General features: G+C 41.1%; 1 protein-coding gene across 7 annotated transcripts in view; it reads right to left on the bottom strand.

Moving 5' to 3' along the window:
- sh3pxd2aa (SH3 and PX domains 2Aa) overlaps positions 1-19,524 on the bottom strand; it is a 107,535-nt gene that overhangs the window by 9,330 nt on the left and 78,681 nt on the right. For 5 of the 7 annotated variants that reach the window (XR_006377536.1, XM_044191246.1, XM_044191248.1 and 2 more), the window contains 7 exons: positions 15,611-15,724; positions 10,344-10,427; positions 4,239-4,356; positions 2,487-2,890; positions 2,333-2,347; positions 634-683; positions 24-143 (listed from right to left, as the gene is read on the bottom strand). Coding sequence is in view for 6 of the 7 variants with exons in the window: in XM_044191246.1 (XP_044047181.1) it covers positions 24-143; positions 634-683; positions 2,333-2,347; positions 2,487-2,890; positions 4,239-4,356; positions 10,344-10,427; positions 15,611-15,724 (905 nt within the window). In the remaining variant the exon portion in view is untranslated. The remainder of the gene's footprint in view (positions 1-23; positions 144-633; positions 684-2,332; positions 2,348-2,486; positions 2,891-4,238; positions 4,357-10,343; positions 10,428-15,610; positions 15,725-19,524) is intronic. The other 2 variants (XM_044191247.1, XM_044191250.1) reach the window with 1 other exon arrangement.

Below are 19,524 nucleotides of genomic sequence, written 5' to 3'. Positions count from 1 at the left end.
ACAATGTAGACCTGGCCTCTTACATCAGCCTTTTGTCCTCCACGGAAACTGATGCCATCAGAGATCGAGGACTGGAAATCTGCTATAGTGTAATACTCTGCTTCCACAGCAGGGGGCTCTGGTGGCTTGGGTAACTGGAATCCCTGTACATCAAAAGGGGGAGAGACGTGAGCAGCTAACATCACATCTAGCCATCATTACATTGTATCAGACTATGACTTAAGAATGAGTATGACTAAAGACATAATAAAGACATCTTCAATGATTTCAAGATATGATTTATGGCTACATTGGTATGTATGGTATTTAAGTGTGTACTGTGGTAGACTCAGATGATCACAGATATGCTGAAAGAGTACTTGTGTTGTTACTGTGCTTTAATGGTTGCCATGCCAACTCTCGCAGTAACCTGGGAGCTAATTGATAATCTTTCTTTTATGTTGTTATTCTGATTTACTGTATTTATACTGTTTCGAAAATACTAAAGCCAGTGTTTGTAAATGTGCTAGAACATTCTTTACTGTGATCAGAGGTAGTTCTTTGATGCCTACAATTTCCTGCTGAACATACAGTCATATTAAAGAAAGCCCTCTTGGGTATTGTTAGGAAGCAGTAGCTTGTGAATTGTCTTACCAAGTTGGTTTCTCTTCTCGGGGGAGGTTTTTGTCTCAGATTCGGAGACCCTGATAAACAAAGAAACATCTCAATAAAATGTATTTGCAATGTACTTAGCCTCCTCCAACAATCAGGAACTATGGAGTTATATATTTGTGCCTCATTCCTGTGCGCACAACAACAGAAAGACTTATACCATTACACCAGCCCTGAGTGGCTGGCAGCCACGGCCCTCCGCCTTTACATATAACTGACGCTGCATCACTCGTCATTCAAAATAAGCACGTCGCTTCTCGTTTCACCCCAGCAGCAAGAAGGGCCGTCCGGTGAGGCTTCTCACTCATGCTACTCACAGACCCGGGTCACGCGAGTGACCTTAAGGTTTCTTTCATAGCACTCGTTTCAATGTCTCACTATGGGACATGGAGACTCCTGTATTACCAGACAAGATTATCTCGATGATAATCGAGTAACCTCACGCAGAAGTGTGTGGAGGAAGCAGGTGCGCCGAGGAGCCCACGCTCAGGACAGCACGAACAAGGCTCCAGTCGGATTGCTAGTAGCATTATCGGTCACTAGGGAAGCACTAGAAGAACGGTAAGTAGCTCCACAGTCCCACGAAAATCTTTTACACAGTTTTAGTTAAATACCTGGATTTAAGAACCTTTATTAAATTCTGGTTATAAGTTAGTCTGTACTTTATTATCTTGCAGCCTAGCTATCTTGCTAGGTTGCTAGCTAACTTCTGCCATATATGCAGTAGCTAACTAATCCAGTTGGTTACTTTGCTGACTGCCAGCTCTTTATAATCATTCATGTACTGTAGTTCCTTAATGTTCCCATTAACTGCGTCTCTAATTTTATTTAACTCTGCGGCACAAGTGCAGAGTCCTGAGTTGAGTCTAATATAGATATAGCTAGCTGACTTACCAATTACTATTAATGAACTTATAGCATGCTTTTAAAACTAGATGTAGCACACTCTGGCCAACATTTAAATTAACTACTGTACATTAATGATTGTAATGCCTTGGCCGTGTAGCTGGAATCATCAAGTTCGCCAACTAGTTTAGAACTTAGCTAGCTACCTATCAAGATAGCTAGGTTGCAAGCCAAAACAGAACCGATGGAAAGTCACGAAACTAGGTAAGTAACCAAAACTGTATCAACTAATTACATGGGGCTGTGGTGTACCTGCTTCCCTCCTCCCCTAGTAACTGAATACTACTAGCAACCCAACAGCTAGTCAGAAATGACCTACTCTAATTTTGTGATTGTCTGGAATTGCGGCACACTGTTACACTCTGCCGAGTTGAGGAGGCGCACAGTGGCGGGGCTGTGAGCAAGTGTCCAAGCGTTTGCCAGCATGCAGCAGGGAAACTGAGAATGAGTAAATGAGTAAAACTGGGTGAGAAAGGTTATCATTGTGCACTCATGTGGAAAACAGGCAAACACACAGACAAATATATTGAGCCCAAAATCGATTTGCTCAAATTAAAGCTCTTTCTTTGTGATATTTTCTCTACAAAATAATGTACTTGCTGTGCTCGACGTGTCCCATCACACGCTCAGGAAAGAGGCACAAATATAATATATAATTTAATGTAAGTAAAGTGGAAATCCACACCAATATTTTAAAATGGCAAGTTAAATAGCCTCACAGGTTAGTGTGACAAAGTATATGTTATTAGATTACACCACCAGCCATGTAGCTTACCTATAGCATCAAAGCCTACACAAAAGGAAAATGACATGTCTTGAATGTCTCATACAAAGACCTCAAATCCTCCTCTCCTTAGCTGCAATGCATTTACTGCTTTATTACTGGTACAGAAAGCTCAATTGTCTCCTAACACACCACAAATACTCACCAATTTCCACTCTATGCGGTGCCACTCTTGCAACAGCTGGAGACCCTGGCTCGCCTCTCCCTTTATTTTCATTTAGGGCAGCACTCGCTGCTATTCCCAGACAAGGGCTGTTGGTGTCACGGCCTGCGCTCAGCCTCCGGCCCGTCTCAGCGTTGATTTCAGAGTTATAGGGCATGGGCAGGCTGATCTCGCTCTTGGAGATGTGGCGCTCCGGTGTGGTGCTACCCTCTCCGTCTGTCTGGATGTCTTTCTCGCTGACCGACTTCTTTTGCAAAAGGTTGCTGATCTCCATGATGTTGCCGATGATCTCCACGGGGCCTGTCAGGGTCTTCTTGCGAGGGCAGAAGTCCTCTTTCACCTTTTTCAAGTAGGAGGCAGGGGCCCAGCCCTCTTTCCCTAAATATCTGTGGGTAGAACACATTAAGACAGAATGTCTATTTTCTATTTTCTATTGGTTGCATTATGGGAAATGTAGGATGTAGAGATTTTGAGCTTGACCAATACAAGGGACAAGAAATCTGGATATCTTAGCCTCTGTTGAGTTTACTCTGCCTTTTGTGAATCCCCCAGCTGGAAGTGCAATACTGAATCACCAGAGTACCCCTTTAAGATGAGTGAATAAACAACACAATTTCCACATTCTCTGACATTTAAGTATGTAATAAAATACACCAAGTAAGATCCCGGGTATTGAAAAACACGGGACACTTTTAATTCTAGTGACGTGGGCAAGTAAAAGAGACACTGCTTCCCACATTTCCACATTCATTGTTAAATGAGTCATTTTACAGTGCTTTGTGAAACAGTAAGCAATGTTTCCAAATGCAACTCTGAGTCATTTGCCCCTAGGTGGGCCAGTTGCTGATCCCCTGTTGCATGAGTCCAACTGCGACCACAAGGAGTCCCCATAACTAAAAAAATTCCCCACGCTTGGACTTGAGTGTATAAAAACGGCCCACTGAGAGCAGCACGACTCCGGCGTACATCTAGAGGATTATTTCTTGTTGGACAACGTGCTCTAAAATGACTCGCTGTGCATTGCAATAAAGGCAGAGGAGTGAACAAGTCAAGTCAGTTTTATTTATATAGCCCAATAACACAAATTAGCTTCAAGGGGCTTTACAATCTGTACAGTATACAACGCCCTCTATCCTTAGACCCTCGACTCGGATAAGGACAAACTCCACAACAAGCTGTTTGCGTATACATATTAGCCATATACTACAAATGTCACATAAGCACCTTTAACAGGGACTCTGTGTCTATGTTTGTGTGTATATAAGCATGCACACTCTTATGTGTGCACGTGTATGTCAGATGCCACGAGGCAGCATGTGATAGTAATCAGCTGTGCAGTGGAGCTCCACTCTCTTGTGCCCCCGGGGATACAAGGAAACAAACAACTGACAGGAAATACACACTGGCTGGGTAAACAACACGCATATGTGCAAACAGGCAGACAGACAAACACATACACATTAAAAATCTCAGGCAGGACACTCGGTTGATCTGCGGAGAGCGTCGTATGCTAACGGTTTCTCCTCAATACCATTCACAGCATTAAGCAATGACGGCTGCCAACAATGTCAATGTTCTGTGAGGATTACACTTTGAAATTGGATGACAAAAAAAAAGAAAGAAAAGAAACTTTGGACAGATTCAACTTCTCTCATTTAGCTGCTATGCATTGATGCTGCTGCTGTGGTGGTCCGGTCAGCTGAGCACCTTTTATACTCATCAGCGTTTACTCACCTGATGTACCACCAGCCCTCCAGGTTCTTTTGGATGACCTCCACGGTGACCCCTTTCTCAAAGCTGACTTCATCCTTCCCTTGACTGGTGTGCGGCTGTATCGTGACATATTTCTCCTCTGGAAGTCAAGACAGGTAAAGGAAAGAGAGAGAAGGGCAAAGTGAGTGAACGGTTATCATTAAACAGTCTTACATCGAGGGGTTAAACCACTGTATGCTTTACATCTTTCTGAGGGGGAAAAATGCCGAGTGTGACCTACTTAAAACGCTCTATTACAATACCAACACAAACACAACCCTCTCCCCCTTGTCCTACACATTAATAACCGGCTCCCTCTACTGGCTGAACCTCTCGCCCTTGCTGCTTGTTTCTTATCCACGCTAAGACATTCAAGCTATTTAATCGCTGATTCAGTGTTCATCCCTCTCCAGAGGGAGATTCCTCTTCTAGCAGCAGGCCTACATCAGGGCCTCCCTCAAGGAGATAAGATATTTGGACCAAGATCTCTTTTCTCAGATCCCTATCTGACCGCCACTCCTCTCTCACGCTCTGCTGGGCTTCCAAGACCCTGTAGGGAAGGAAATCCTACAATGGGCTTAGTGGGGAGCAGTAGAAGGTTAGGGGATTTATGGACACCAAGGCAAAAGATGGGCGCAGAGGAGGAGACAAAAGACTAGCAGACAGATCAGACCAAGCTTCCCAGCAGTGGGAAAGATAATCAGCGGACAGCACATTGGCTTATTTCAGTGGCTGATGAATTGGTATGGTATGCAGAAGAAGAAAAATCATCTACATATGACATTCAGTGGCAGAAAATATGAGAGAAGAAAGGGAGGAAGAAATGGCTGTAGGAAGGGATCTAAACATGAACGAGACCTGAGTTATACAGGCGGGAGTGTGACCTTAGATTACTGGATAATAATAATAATGTTAATAAGATTGCTCAAGCAAATGTGAGGGGCAGGGCTGATATCTCAGAGGTATGTGTGCGTGTGTTTATTAATCTGAGTGCATGCGTTCAATAGGTGGGGTATGTCCAGACAGCAGGGATTCAAGTTCCTCTCCTGCCTGTCACTGCAGAGCAGCTGAGGTCAATAATGTGGACCAGAGTGGAATGTCTGGCCCTGAACCTCAACTCGCACAGCATGTTGTGTGTGTGTGTGTGTGTGTGTGTGTGTGTGTGTGTGTGTAGAGGTTGTGGTGAGTATTTGCAGATGGACAGGGAATAACAAATGGGGTGGCTTACAGAGGAATCTGGAACATCTACATTAATGTGTGTGCTTGTTATGTGTGTATTGATGTACTACTAACAAAATCTTTGGCGCTGTGTGTACAGAGCGCATCTTTTTGTGTGTGTGTGTGTGTGTGTGTGTGTGTTGTGGATTATCATGTACATTTAATTCCCTGAGGAATGAAAGATTGTATTAATCACATCTATATATGGAAGCGTATACTGGACTATACTCAAAAATGATAATGTAAACTTGAAAATGTAATTCCACAATAGCGTTATCATTTTCCACATTTGCATGTGTCATTTGAGTAAAAATAATCCAATTTTCATTTTCATTTTCACATACTTCTATGGGCGTTCTATGGCTATATTAAAATGAAAATGGAAAAGCTGTTTCACATTTAATTTTCAAAGTTCTAACCCGCTGTACAGTGTTTTTACAGACAATATTCAAATGTTAATTCAAATTTGAAAATGAAATATAAACAATGTAACCTGATTATCCAATTATGCAAGCAATATTTAAGTCAAAATGAAAATGAAAACTATATTTGACATTTCATTTTCAAAGACTTAACCCGCTGTACAGTGGACAATATTCAAATGCAATAAGCAGCGCACCCAGCCTTTGCATTAACATTGTCCACTGTACAGCGGGTTACAACTTTGAAAATTAAATGTCAAACAGCTTTTCCATTTTCATTTTAATATAGTCACAGAACGCCCATAGAAGTATGTGAAAATGAAAATGAAAATTGGATTATTTCATTTTCATTTTTACTCAAATGACGTGACAAATGACACATACATATGTGGAAAATTATAATGCTATTGTGGAATTACATTTTCATTTTCATGTTTAAATTATCATTTGATTATAGTCCAGTACACGCTTCCATTTCTATTAATCACATCTGTGTGTGTTAGTGTGTGTGTGTGTGTGTGTGTCTTTCATGTGCTACACACGTGCCTCAGTGTCCATCTCTGTCTGTGTGTGTTGGCGCCTGCGTCACACTGCAGGGACAGAACAATGAGTTGAGTGGAGGGTCAACGGGGCTCCAAAAAACAGATTAGGGGCCTGCTGTAAATGATAGCACTCTGTGAAAGCGCAGCCCGCTGCAGGCAGGGCGGAGGGAGGACGGCTATTATTGAACCTTGGGGTGCGAGACGCCACTCCTACCGAGGACACAATGAGGTCACTTTGCCGTCAGTAGCCAATAAACACACCCAGCGAGGTCAAGACACCCTGACCTGCCTTTGTGTCAGAGCACGGGTGAGTCAAAAAGAGGAGATGTGCTGTAATTTAATTTCAATCCCAAGTGCGCCCTTATTTTACTGTCAAGATCTCTGGATCGCGTCCCTGTCTTCCTTATGAAGCAACACGTAAAAAAAGTCAAAGAAATCTGTGTCAGCAAACAGGCTGCGGAGTATACGACTGCTCTCTTCCATTAGCAAATTACATCCTGAGAGAACATAAATCTACGTGATCGCTCTTTGTTTTTGTACTTTGCTAGTTCTACTAAATCAAACTGTATCTCAAGTGTCTGCGCGGAGCTGTAAAACCTCACTCACCAGTTTCTTATCGCTACCTCAGCAATTCATTATCAGGCAGGGACAGTGGTGCCTCCATTCACAAAGCAAAAAATGGGGAAATGGGGATGACAAGAAAGTGGGGAGGATAAGAATAGGACAAAGGTGGGAGGACTGAATTTTGGCATGGATCAAATATTAGCTGCAAATATTTCAAATTTTCTTAACAGTGCTAGAACTTTCAAGATAAAATCCACTCCTATTATTCCCAAGCAATTAAACACAAACCACTACTGTGGTTAAAGGCATAGTGATCAACTATAAGGACTGCAAGTTAGCTGTCCCCTGTGAATGCCTGAATGGTCTGCACTGACATTCAATAGATGTATGTAACTTCGGTACGCAACAAATGATGACAGAAGAAACATCTTTCCATAGCAGCATGAACAGATTAACCTGCTATGGGGCCCCAGGGCAAAAAGGAGCTGCTGGCCCCCCATTTACCGACCATTTATTGGAACCCAGCAACATATAATTACAAAATTCATTAATGAAGGTCTTGAAACTAGATTTTGGTACAGGGCCCCTCTTTAAGACTCATAAAGCAGGACCCACCTCAAGGCCTTTATGTCAGTTAACGTTGTACTTCAGTGGTGCATATTCCCTGATCAACTTTCAATTAAATTATCACAAACCAGATGACACACAGTATAGTACCGACAATAGTCCGGCGTGAAATTACGCAGCCCTCTCGTTCATTTGAATGGGGCCAGTCCAGCGACGCAGCAGGGGTGCCAACGCAGGGGCCTCCAGTCAAAAAGTTGAACCTGCCTCAAGTTTTGCCAGCAGCACAACGTAATCTGGCAAGACACTCCACTGGCCAATCAAATACATGCAAGAGTAGAGTAACGAGCTTATTTCTACGGTTTACCTTGCCATCGTCGCGGCAACAGTTGCCGCCGTGATAACTTTGCAGAGTTGTAAAATCCTCGGAATATTATAAACTGTTGTGCAGCGTTTTGGCAACAGATACGCCTTCTAATTCACGGATCTGTTACTCAAACTGGACTTCCATCATATTTCATCTCTTGCCAGTACCTGAGCCCCCCCCGCGTTGTTTTACCGCAGGGCTGTTTTTGGTCTCAATGCCCACTAAGCCTGCAGCTTTCAGGGCCCCTGAAATTCTGGGGGCACTGGGCCACCTTGCATGGCAGTGACCGTAAAATTGCGCCTTTTGAAGTGTATACATATGTGGCTTAAAAATCAAAGAGCCATTACACTGCATAAAACAAAAACATAGGCAAGTTTAAATAAAGCAAAATACAAATGTGACCTGAAATAGTACCACTACCCTATGAAAGTTAAAAGTTTAGGTGTCTAAAAAAATAATGAATTGAAGAACATGGCCTCCAAAAGTGTTTCATGCCCTCATTCTCTGGTGGCGACAGCTAGCCGGGTGACTCATCCACACTCTATAGAGGTTGAGGTCTGTGTGATTAAAACCAGTCCGCGGAATGGGCTGCTGCCCCACTTTCACACTTTCCACCACTTTCTCACTGTTCTGGGAGACATATCTAGTTAGGTAACATTCCTGCAGACCTGGCTAACACTCTTCCCCTAACTTGCTACAGTATATGCTTTGATGTTCTATGAATGATGATCAACTGTAAATGGGTGATCCTTTATTATTTCTACTTAGACTTGTGACAAAAAGGTTGCCAGTTTGAATTCCTAAATCAGCTGTGCGGGGGAAGTGAATGAGTAATGTTCCCCTGTCTCTCAACTCAACAGCTATCCCTCTTCTTCCCCACAAAACCAAATAGGATTAAAGCCATGGGTATGTGGCCATGTGTGTAACTTACCGTGCATCAACTGCTTGAGACTATATAAGAATATTTCCTGTATGTCAGTGTGTTTGTTTTAGAAGGAGCCCAAGTTGTTTTTATTGCAGTGTTGTTCTCTCCTGCACAGTATAAGTTACTATACGCTCTCTAGAGTAGAAGCACAGAGCAGTCGACCTGAATTTTCCTTGTATTCATTCTCCTCTGATTAATCACTAATCTATGCCCCGTTCCCCGCTGGTCTGGGAGAAGGTGGTAACACAAGCCAGTTCAGCCAGGCTATATTATGATAATGGCAAACAAAGAGTGTTTTTAAAGGCTTTACCGAGGTTGCAAATGTCCAGGAACAGCTTAAACAAATTATAACTACAAGGCGTCTGTTAGAAGCCCTGACTAATCCTGGAACCAGACAGGTGCCTAACTGAGTAGTCCGAGAAAGGTTTGAATTAGAAAGTGCTGACTCGCCCCCCAAGAGAAGTGACTGTGTTTTTGCAGCATAGACTCATGTATCTCTTTCAGTATTACAGCAATAATGACTTGACAAAACAGCAGGTAACTTGCCAAAGGCAAAAATTAAAAGCGTGCAAGAACATTTATATGTTTGTCTGTTTCTTTTTAAAGAATTGCAAGCAAAATGTGAAAAGTCATTCACAGCATTTTAAACCTAAGGGAGCTTGCTTTAATTAAGCAGCAACACTGTTATACAATCATATATGTTCACACAGCTCAGTGGCCGTCAAGGTTGTTGCGTATGTGACGTGGGAGCCGAACAGCTCTAATTACCCAAATGTGTTTAATGCAGTCCAGTTATTTTGTTGCTCTGCGTGAGCTGAAGAGCGTTCCAGTTTGATGGAGTGAGACTTGAGATTTTACTGTCAAAGCTGACTCGTGGCCACCCAAAATGCTGCTCCCGGTAGATACTTGAGGCCAGTTGTTGTTGGCTGACTAGTGAGGATGTAAATGAGGTTGTTTACCATGCAAAATAAGAGCGGGGCCACAGGAGGGGCTCAGCAGTTTTACTGTATGTTTGTTTCTTACAGTATGTGGGGAAGGTGTGTACTGTATGTGTGGGTGAGTGAGTTTTGACTCTATTATATATTCTATTACAATTATCCACATTTGCATCACTCAGGTACCATTACGTGAGTAACGTTAGCTACCTTGTACACTAATTCTTTTGATCATAATTTTAAAAGTGCAACATTTCAGCAAATTGTATAAAGGTTTTTGACAAAAGATAATGTTGTTATGATAAAATGTATCAGAGAACAACTGTCCAGAATTTTCTCTTAAAGCATCTTTAAATTAACTGTGTATTTAGCAACATATTACCATTTATTTTACATATTACATTACCACACTGCAAACATTTTATCCTGGCAAACTGTTAGCTTGCCACAAACAACTACAGGTTAGCACTGAAGTACAGGTTATTTGAGTAAGCTGCAGGGTATTCTGTGCGTGTGAGTGTATGTGTGTGCCCGCTGTCTCCATGTTCACCTCTGCTCTGCTGGCGGTTGACTATACCCCCGAGGGTCCAGCGGCGGTCCAGCCTCTTCAGATGCGCCTTGCGTCTCTTAGTAACTGATGATGATGAGGAGCAACCAAGAAGGAAAACAAGCAAATAAACGTGGAGTTAGTGTAAGAAGCATAGATTAACAAAGTGAACAAATGCAAAAAAAGCTGTTGTTAGTAGCACCAAAATAGTTTCCAAGGGACAATGGCAAATAAACAACTTGTGTACATCAAGTATGAAGCCAGTAGATCATCTCTTGCAGTCGTAACAGGGTTTGTCAGTATTTTAACTAAGGATATGTTCAATGCAAAGTTAAGTGCTGTTCGATGAAAACAACCAAATCTTTTTTGTCTTTATTAAAAAAATGTTTAGACGGTCACATTCCATTACATATAAAGTACGTACATAAGTAACAACTTTTAATTCCTTAAGTGTGAAGTGTATGGAGTCAAAAACAAAAATCTAAATGGCATATGAAGGATTAATTTGAGGGCAGGATTTATTTATTTTGTATGGATAGCTAACCACCACGTGTGTACCTTTCAACCACTAACCTCAGTTTATTAAATGTGTCAAATCTGTTTAGGGCTGAAACTTGCTCTGATTTTTCCCCCCAATAATACAAGTTTTTATTTAGACTATGAAATGTTTAAAAAAGGTTAAAATGCCTTTTACAATTTGCCAGGCATCTAAGAATGATTTGTTTTGGCTGACCAACAGTCCAAAATCCAAAGGTATTCCAAAAGATATAAAACATAGAAAAGCAGCAAACATTCTATAAATGAGGATTTCCTTTTGAGAACCTGTTTAAGTATAATGTCGTGTAAGAATATTTCAACCGAAACAGGTTGAAATATTCTTACACGACATTATACTTAAACTCTCAACCTCTTGCACTCCTTATTAATTCAAAGCCTGTATGATAAAGCCTCAGTCATGATGAGTCATTTTCCTATCTCAGTGCATTCTCTGAGGCCATATGAAGAACAAACACATTAATGCAGGAAAGGATAGATGGTAAACAGCACTTGTCTTCTGTCTGTCTTTCTACTGTGGTAATCTAATTCCTTCTCTGTCGCTCACTTTCACCATCTTCTGTCCTCTCTCCACCCTCTTATCTCTCCATCTTTCCTTCTGCTCATCCACCCTCTTTCCCTTTGTGTGATTCTGCTACTTGTTATTTCCTCTCCCTTTTGATTCCTCTCTGCCTTCCATCCATCCCACTGAGCACCACTCTACTCCTGTTGACTTCCTAATTGAAATATCAGCTAAGGGAAGGCACAAAGGGAAATGTTATTTCGAGGTAATTTCAGCAAGGCCAGGCTGCGCCTGTCGGTTCCTCTCCAGCGAGCTGAGCTGTCAGTAGAATTAGGTTACAGACCACGCAGAGATAATGAGATGTAAGAGAACAGTAACAGGAAGCCAGAAGGGGGAGATCAGAAATAAGAAGTGACGATGTGTGCAAACACAAAGACACCAGGTCTAGTAGGAAAATGGGTTCCACTGACAGAGGATGGGGATAGAGGGGAAAGAGTGTGCGTATGTACTTGTGTGTAGTTGTGAGCTCAGGTACTTCCCACATAAATTCCCTTGAGTAAATTTGTTAACAGAGAAAGAAGACAGTGAGAAATGCGATAAGAGAGTGTCTCCTTTAACATAACTGCCAGATCCAACCCATAAGCCTAAAGGATAATTCTGGTTTATTATCACCTGCCACCCTGTGTAATCTGGCTCTTCTAAATGTGAGATCTCTTATACTGTTCCCAAACCTCAATTACCTGCTTGATATTATTTCCAGAAATTCCCACTCTCCCACAGTACTATTTGACACAATGAATACAGTCCTTAACCCTGCTGCTACTGCCTGCTCTGTGCCAACTACAGTCACATGTGATGAATTTCTAAACTTTTTCACAAGTAAAATTGATAACCTCCGTACTCTCCCCTTGCTCCACTGTCCTAAGTAAGTTTGAGGTTGTGTCTCTTTCTCATATTAAAGACATAGTCTTACATACTAAGCCGACAACTTGTCCCCTGGACATTGTTGTTACATGCCTGAAGGAAGTGTTCAACACTGTAGGTCCTACAATTTTCCTCATCCCCAACAATAGTCTAGCTAATGGTTCTGTTCCTTCTTGTTTTGAACATGTGGTAGTACATCACATTATTAAAAAGCCTAACCTTGATGCAACAGCGCTAAATCATTTCCAGCCTATTTCCAAGTTGCAATTTTTATCTAAAGTCATGGAAAAAATTGTCTATACTCAGCTCTTGTCCTTTTCAGAAACTAACAATATCATGGTGAAATTTCAGTCAGGCTTCAGGGCACGACACAGCGCAGAGTCAGCTCTACTTAAAGTCTCCAACAATCTACTGCTGTCTCTTGACTCTGGTAAATGTGCCATACTCATGTCACCAGGTTCGCCTCTTACCTAACAGACAGATCTTTTTCTGCCAAAATTGGAAACCTCTTCTCCTCATCTGCTCCCATCACCTGTGGAGTACCTCAAGGCTCCATTTTAGGGCCCATAGTATTCGCCTTATACATGCTCCCTTTAGGCTCAATCTTCCATAAAAACAATATCCCTTACCACTGCTACGCAGACAACACACAGCTATACCTCCCACTGGGACCTGATGAAAATAACAACACAGGTCTCTTCTTGACTGCCTCCAAGATGTGAAATACTGGATGGCAAAAAACTGTCTTCAATCAAATAGTAAGACCAAAGTGGTCTTATTTGGTCCCTCCAACTCCATCGGGAGTATAGCTAATCACCTAGGACCCCTGGCACCTAATCTTCATCCCCATGCCAGAAATCTTGGTGTCACTTTCGATCCAGCTTTAAAATTTGACAAGCAAATGAACACGGTTGTGAAGAGTTGCTTTTTCCACCTAAGAAATATCGCCAAACTCAAGCCATTCCTCTCCCTCCTGAAGATTGTCACAAATGCCTTAATTTCCTCTCAGCTAGATTATTGCAACACTCTTTATTTTGGAATTAGCCAGTCATCCTTGTCTCGCTTGCAGCTGGTGCAGAACACGGTAGTACATCTCTGAGCTCCCCCTTTCCAACCCCAGGTCTCTCAGATCCTCAGACCAGCTGCTCCTGGCTGTCCCTCAATCAAGGCTACGGGGTAAGGACAATCGTGCATTTACAGTAGCCCCCCCTAAACCTTTACCATTATTAATTAAGTGTTCCCCCTCTGTAGACACTTTTAAAGCTAAAGTGTTTTAAAATGTTCCTTTACTTATTTATTTGTGTATGGGACAGTATTGTTATGGTGGTTACCATGTTATGTTATTTTATTTTATTTATGTTATTTTATTGTATTTGGTCAACTCTGGTTGTTTTTAAATGTGCTTTATAAATAAACTTGATTTGATTTGATATTATATCTTGGGTCTTATTTTGGTAGATTTGGCCATGTTTCCTCTCACTAATAAGCCGATTGCACTCACCAAGTTAATTGTTATGATGTGGTACAACTTTGAGCTACCATACTTGCTGTAGATGTGCGCACACAGTTTTCCAGAGCATTGAGGGATTATTACCAACATTTGGGTTACGCTTTATTTCCACCTCTAAATAAAGTGGTTTGGATAATCTACCTTAACCGTCTGACTACTTGTGATTCTTGCCCCGATGGACTTCTTTGTAGCAATGTTGCTGTGCTCCCAGATCTCAGCAATTTAAAGAATACTTCACTGATTTAGCATTACGATCTTACAACATTGTCGGACTCACAATGGACAGTTTAAAAAAAGTATCAAAATTAATGCAGCACAACCAGAGATATCGTCTTTTGTATTCCACAGAGTCTTCTTCCTTGTCAAAACCTGGCACCTACATTACCCACAATGCAACTCGACCACCAACAATTTGGAGATTCAGGTGTGTTATGCCAGTACCAGCTAATTTAGCCTTAAGCTGCTAGCCTCAAGCAGAGATGTGGAGAGGTCTGGTAAGCTCACTTCTTTTGAACTCCACAATGTAGCTGTTCCCATGTATGTTGCTTGTTGTGATATTTCAGGCAAAAACAGGGAAAAAAATTCAAATGCCACATTTCAGCAGAGCAAAATTGCCTTGTATGTGTTGTGAGTGTGTGTGTGAGAGAAAAAAAAAAATCAAGAAACAAATGAGAACAGCAAATAACAGTGACTGTGGCAGCTGTGCAGGAACTGTCATCTTTCTGGCAGAGTGTTTTTTTTGTGTGTGTCTTGCAGAATGTACACAGTTCAAAGAAGCGTGGGGGCTTTTGTATCTTAATGAGACAGAAAACGTTTGTTAGATAATCCAATGGCATTCTACTCTCTTAAAACGCACACACAGACATCTTCCTGCCATTTTATAGCGCTTAGAGTCCCTCATTGGCAGTAACGATGGTTTGTTGGTTAATATCTTTATAAACACTTATATATATATATATATATATACTCTTTTCCAATGGGACATTCCTATTTTCAGGACTACTCATGCATCCCCATGCAAAGTCCACAGACTTGTGTGCATGAGGTGAAATATGCCCAGCTCTTGATGTCAGTTTGACTAAATGCAATTCAAATTTAAAAAAAATTGTTTTATGATTAGTTATTTTCCCCCAACCCTTATTTATCTGCTCCTTTTTTAGTACTTAATAAACTATTGCACCATTGCTATTTCATTACCACACGCTAGTGCAGATAAACTGTGTGTCTGTGCGAATTGTATGGATTTCTGAGCATGCATGTGAGCATGCTTGTGTGTTTGCACTTTATTTATCTCTATTAGTTTCCCTTGGTCTAACAGCAGAAAGGGGCTTATAACACGGTGATGAAATGCTCCATCCCAGCAGTCAGACTAAACATTAGGGAGGAAAGGGTCACAACAAAACAAGGCTCCTGCAAGAGTTGCAGCCTCCCGGGGGAGGTGAAAGGAATTTTCAGTGGTGCCAAAATATTGCAAACCCTTTGGCTGCGGTCTGGTACCATTTCACCATGGAGCTGTGACTGTGGTCTTCAAGGTTCCTAATGTGTGACTGGAAGTGTGTTTGTGAGTATGTGTATGTGCATGCATGTTTAGCGCTGACTTCTGTATGCTGCTTTTAGTCTTTAGTCTAGAAAAACCGCCCACCATAAACCATTATTGAGAAATCATGGCCTGTTCCACGCAGATGTTTCTCAAATAACGAGTAGGCCAGAATTATGTTTATGTCTTTCTGTGTTTTATGAATCTAATAATGTTGTGTTTGTGTGTGTGTCTGCGCTAACCTTCTCCAGTCCTGGAAGTGCCGAGATCCAAATCATCTCTGGTTACATTCTGGGAGTCCAGGTATGTGGCCGGCACCCAGCCCTGCTCTTCTGCTGTGCTGACAAACCACCAACCTAGAGAGAAAGATAGAGGAAAGAGAGATGGAAAAAGACAGAGAGATGAACATATTAGTACTGCTAACAATCATTAAAGCTTGAAGGGTGGCATCATGCCCACATGGTGATTTACACAAAACAATGGAAATTTCATATCATTGTTGCTCATCTCTCAAATAGCACAAAGTACTGGGACTGTGGATGAGCCAGCATTTGCACTATAGCAGATTCAGCCTGTGTATGGGTGGTAAAACTGTACATCTAATATGTTGGGCTTGTCTGTAGCGTGACAGAGAGGTCTGAGGCGGAGTCATGGCGCATAGAAGTTTCACCGACTTGGAAAGCTTTCATCATTACTAAACCAGACATTGAAAGAGAAGACAGATACTGGAGAGAAGAAAGTGTTAGAGCTTGAAGCAAAACACAGATCAGCACAGATATAAAAAACAATTGTTGCAACAGTTGAAGATGAATCTGTTGATTTTAAGAAGTGGCTTCACTTTTACTCATTACTCATTATGACACATGTTACACTGCTGCAGTTTTGGCCAGACCACCCTAACATCCCCAAGCTAAGTGGCTCCAATAATAATAATGTTAACATGCTAATGTTTAGCAGGTATAATGTTTATCATGTTCACAATCTTAGTTTGGTGTGTTAACATTTGCTAAATAGCACTAAACACAAAGTAAAGCTAAGGCTGATCAGAAATCAGAGTCACAATCAGAAATCGGTTTATTGTCAGTAGGTTTTCACTTATAAGGAATTTGCCTTGGTATTTTGGAGCATGAACATGGTAAAAGAGAAGAAAAAACAAGTACTGCAAAAGACTAAAATCATGGATATAAATCAGAAATTTACAATAAAAAAATATGTAAAATATATCTGTTTTAAAATTAAAAGAGCTGTACAGTGTTTAACATGAAGAGGGTGTGCAAAACATTGACTAAAGAATGTGCAGTTGTTCACAATATGAAGAATATGTGCAATGTGCCACAATAATGAGATTTGCAAAAATGTGCGTTAATGTAACGCATGGGAATGTCATTACTTTTGCAGGAATTTAGTCATAAACCAAAGTACTGCACAAAGTGAAAATGTTCTCTGATGATGTCAGAACATAAATTAACTTTGGGCTGACCAAAATATGTACAATTCATCCTGAGGGGAACATGAATGTCTGTACCAAATTCCACGGTAGTCATTCCAATAGTTGTGGAGACGAACCAAAAATGTCAACCTAATGGTGGCACTTGAAGAAAAATCAGGGGTCATTAGGATAAAATGTCTGGGACCCACGAATGTCTGGTCCAAATGATATTTCACTGGAGAAGTCATACCTTTGATGCGCTGGTGGTGCTGAATGAAAAGTCTGGGGGATCACCAAAGTCATAAGGATTCATCCTCTGGGGATCAGGAATGTCGCTGAGATACTGTATTACATTCTTTGCAATATTGTTGATTAATGACACATTGTTTTGTAAAACAGCCAGAGAACTCTTGCTGGGCTGTCTACATTTTCCCAGACTATCCTTCGTCCACTGACTGACTAATCTTGTGTCTTTAGGGAGTCTCATGACGCTGGAAGGGTTTCCACTCACGAATGAATTAAATATCCTAGTATAACATCACACTGTTGCACTGCATTTGAATTAAACCGTACTTACAGTACTTCATCCATACCCTGACCAAAGTTGTAGAGGAGAGATGATACTTTGACTACTACTGACTAATGAGAAGTTTGTGGTCACATGTATGCTATTCTGTTACAGGATTCACTGAGCTGACTTGACACAATTACATAAACAAATGTCATTTTGGGCAGCAACCAAAACCAAAAGAACCGAGAGGCAAGTCATTTACATCAATCACATTTTGACACTAGCATGTGTCATTCCTTAACGAAGAGTGTGTTCGGTGAGGTGTCGAGTATCGCTTTCGTAACATTTAGGATCATATCAATTGTGCTGAATAAGTTGAACATGTCACTTGTCTTAAAATCAGATGTGACTTCATTTTTGTTGTCGCTCCAGCTTCTGGCAAGAAAACCATTGCATGACACATTATTCCAATATATACAGTACAAGCTGGCATGACAGCTGACTCTGTCTGAGGCAAGAGTGAGATTATTTATCACAGCATTTTACTTTTTATCGTGGAAAGTTGATAAAAGACATATTTCTGTCCAACAGTGTGGAGCAATATCTTTAGGAGGGTACTGCAGCTCCACCAAAGTGAGTGGTTCAATGCCTTGCTTGTGGGCACCTCTAATAGTAGCTGTTATGTGCTATATGTTTACTACAACCACTGTAAATTTAACCAGCATCCCATGGATTTAAATCGGCAAATGGGTGGAGATAGAAAAGTAGAACGAAAATTGAAACAAACTTTTTCCAAATGAGCCCAACAATCAGGTCATCACTGCTCCAATGTATTTACAGCCATATGGCTCAGCTCTCTAATGTGGTAGGAGAAGCCTGGATGAATCAACCCATCACGCCCTTTTTTATTACCCGCCAAAGGCACCAATCACATTAACACGTATTATGAATGATGTGGAAAATATGTCTGTAACAAAGGGAATGTGTGTTTCTACTGTATAAAGCAGCCACAGTATAAGCAACTATATAACATGGCCCCAGAGAAACTGAGATTTGGTTGGAACAGAGAATGTGCATTATTTTCAGATAACTGCACGGTTATGCTATAAATTACTACTTATAGCTACATGGGTAATCATTTAAAGGGACAGTTCACCCCAAAATCAAAAGTACATATTTTTCTTCTTTATCTATCTAGATTGTTTTGGTGTGAGTTGCCCAGCTTTGGAGATATCGGCCGTAGAGATGTCTGCCTTTTTGGAATATAATGGAACTATATGGCACATTTGAAAAACTCAACAGAAACAAACATATAACACAGAAAAAAGTCAATCTTTGCATTCAATAAGGTTTTGTATATTTTGCTAGATAAATGACTTAATTGTACAATTGATCATCAAAATTATTGCTGATTCATTTTATGATGATCAATTAATCAATTAAACGACTAATCATTTCCACAATACAAATATTCAAATGTTATTTTAGTGCAATGGTTGATGTGTGGTAATCTTTCTCACACCACTTGCTACTTTTTTTCACTTCTGAACTCATATAAGAAAGTGAGGCCTGAGCCACCCTGACATGTGCCTATGTGTAGCATAAAAACACACACAAGCTCACACACAAAATCATGTTGAAATACTGTCTGCCTTGAATTTCCACACAGCGGGTCATGTCGAGGACTTGCAAACTCAGGAGGGGCTGTCAAACTTGGGCATCTAGAGGACTTTCCTGTTGCGGGAGGTCCTCTGCTGGGTAAAGGTTAGAGAAGTGGGCTGTGACCAGACAGAGGCTTTAATTTATGAATTTAACTATGATTTTCATTTGTATGTGAACTGTTCAAGCAGCCTTGGGTGCTTCAGTGGAGAGTTTGTCTTTTGATTCCTGAAGGTTAATTTAGTTTCTGTTTTGCTGCAGTGCGAAAGGTCCACCTAGCAGTAAGAATAACTTGCTCCATATGAAACACATTAGGGCTTTCATAGGCTGATTCATTGCAACTACTTAAAAAGCTCAAGAGGAATTGGAGCCACCTGTACGGAGGTGAGCAGTAGTTCTGCACAGAGACAAATGCAGTTCTTCCTCTCTTCAGCACACCTGGCATGCAGTGGAAAAATAGAATAATAAATCTCCTGTGCTGATAGAATTGAGGTGACTGTTTGCCATCAACAGTGGCAAGTGTGAGATCCTAACCTGCTGCATATTTCATCTTACCT

The sequence above is a fragment of the Siniperca chuatsi genome, linkage group LG3, assembly GCF_020085105.1.
Source record: "Siniperca chuatsi isolate FFG_IHB_CAS linkage group LG3, ASM2008510v1, whole genome shotgun sequence".
In the NCBI taxonomy this organism is placed as follows: Eukaryota; Metazoa; Chordata; class Actinopteri; order Centrarchiformes; family Sinipercidae; genus Siniperca; species Siniperca chuatsi.
The sequence above is the reverse complement of the archived record's forward strand: the minus strand, read 5'-3'. Positions and strand labels throughout refer to the sequence as shown.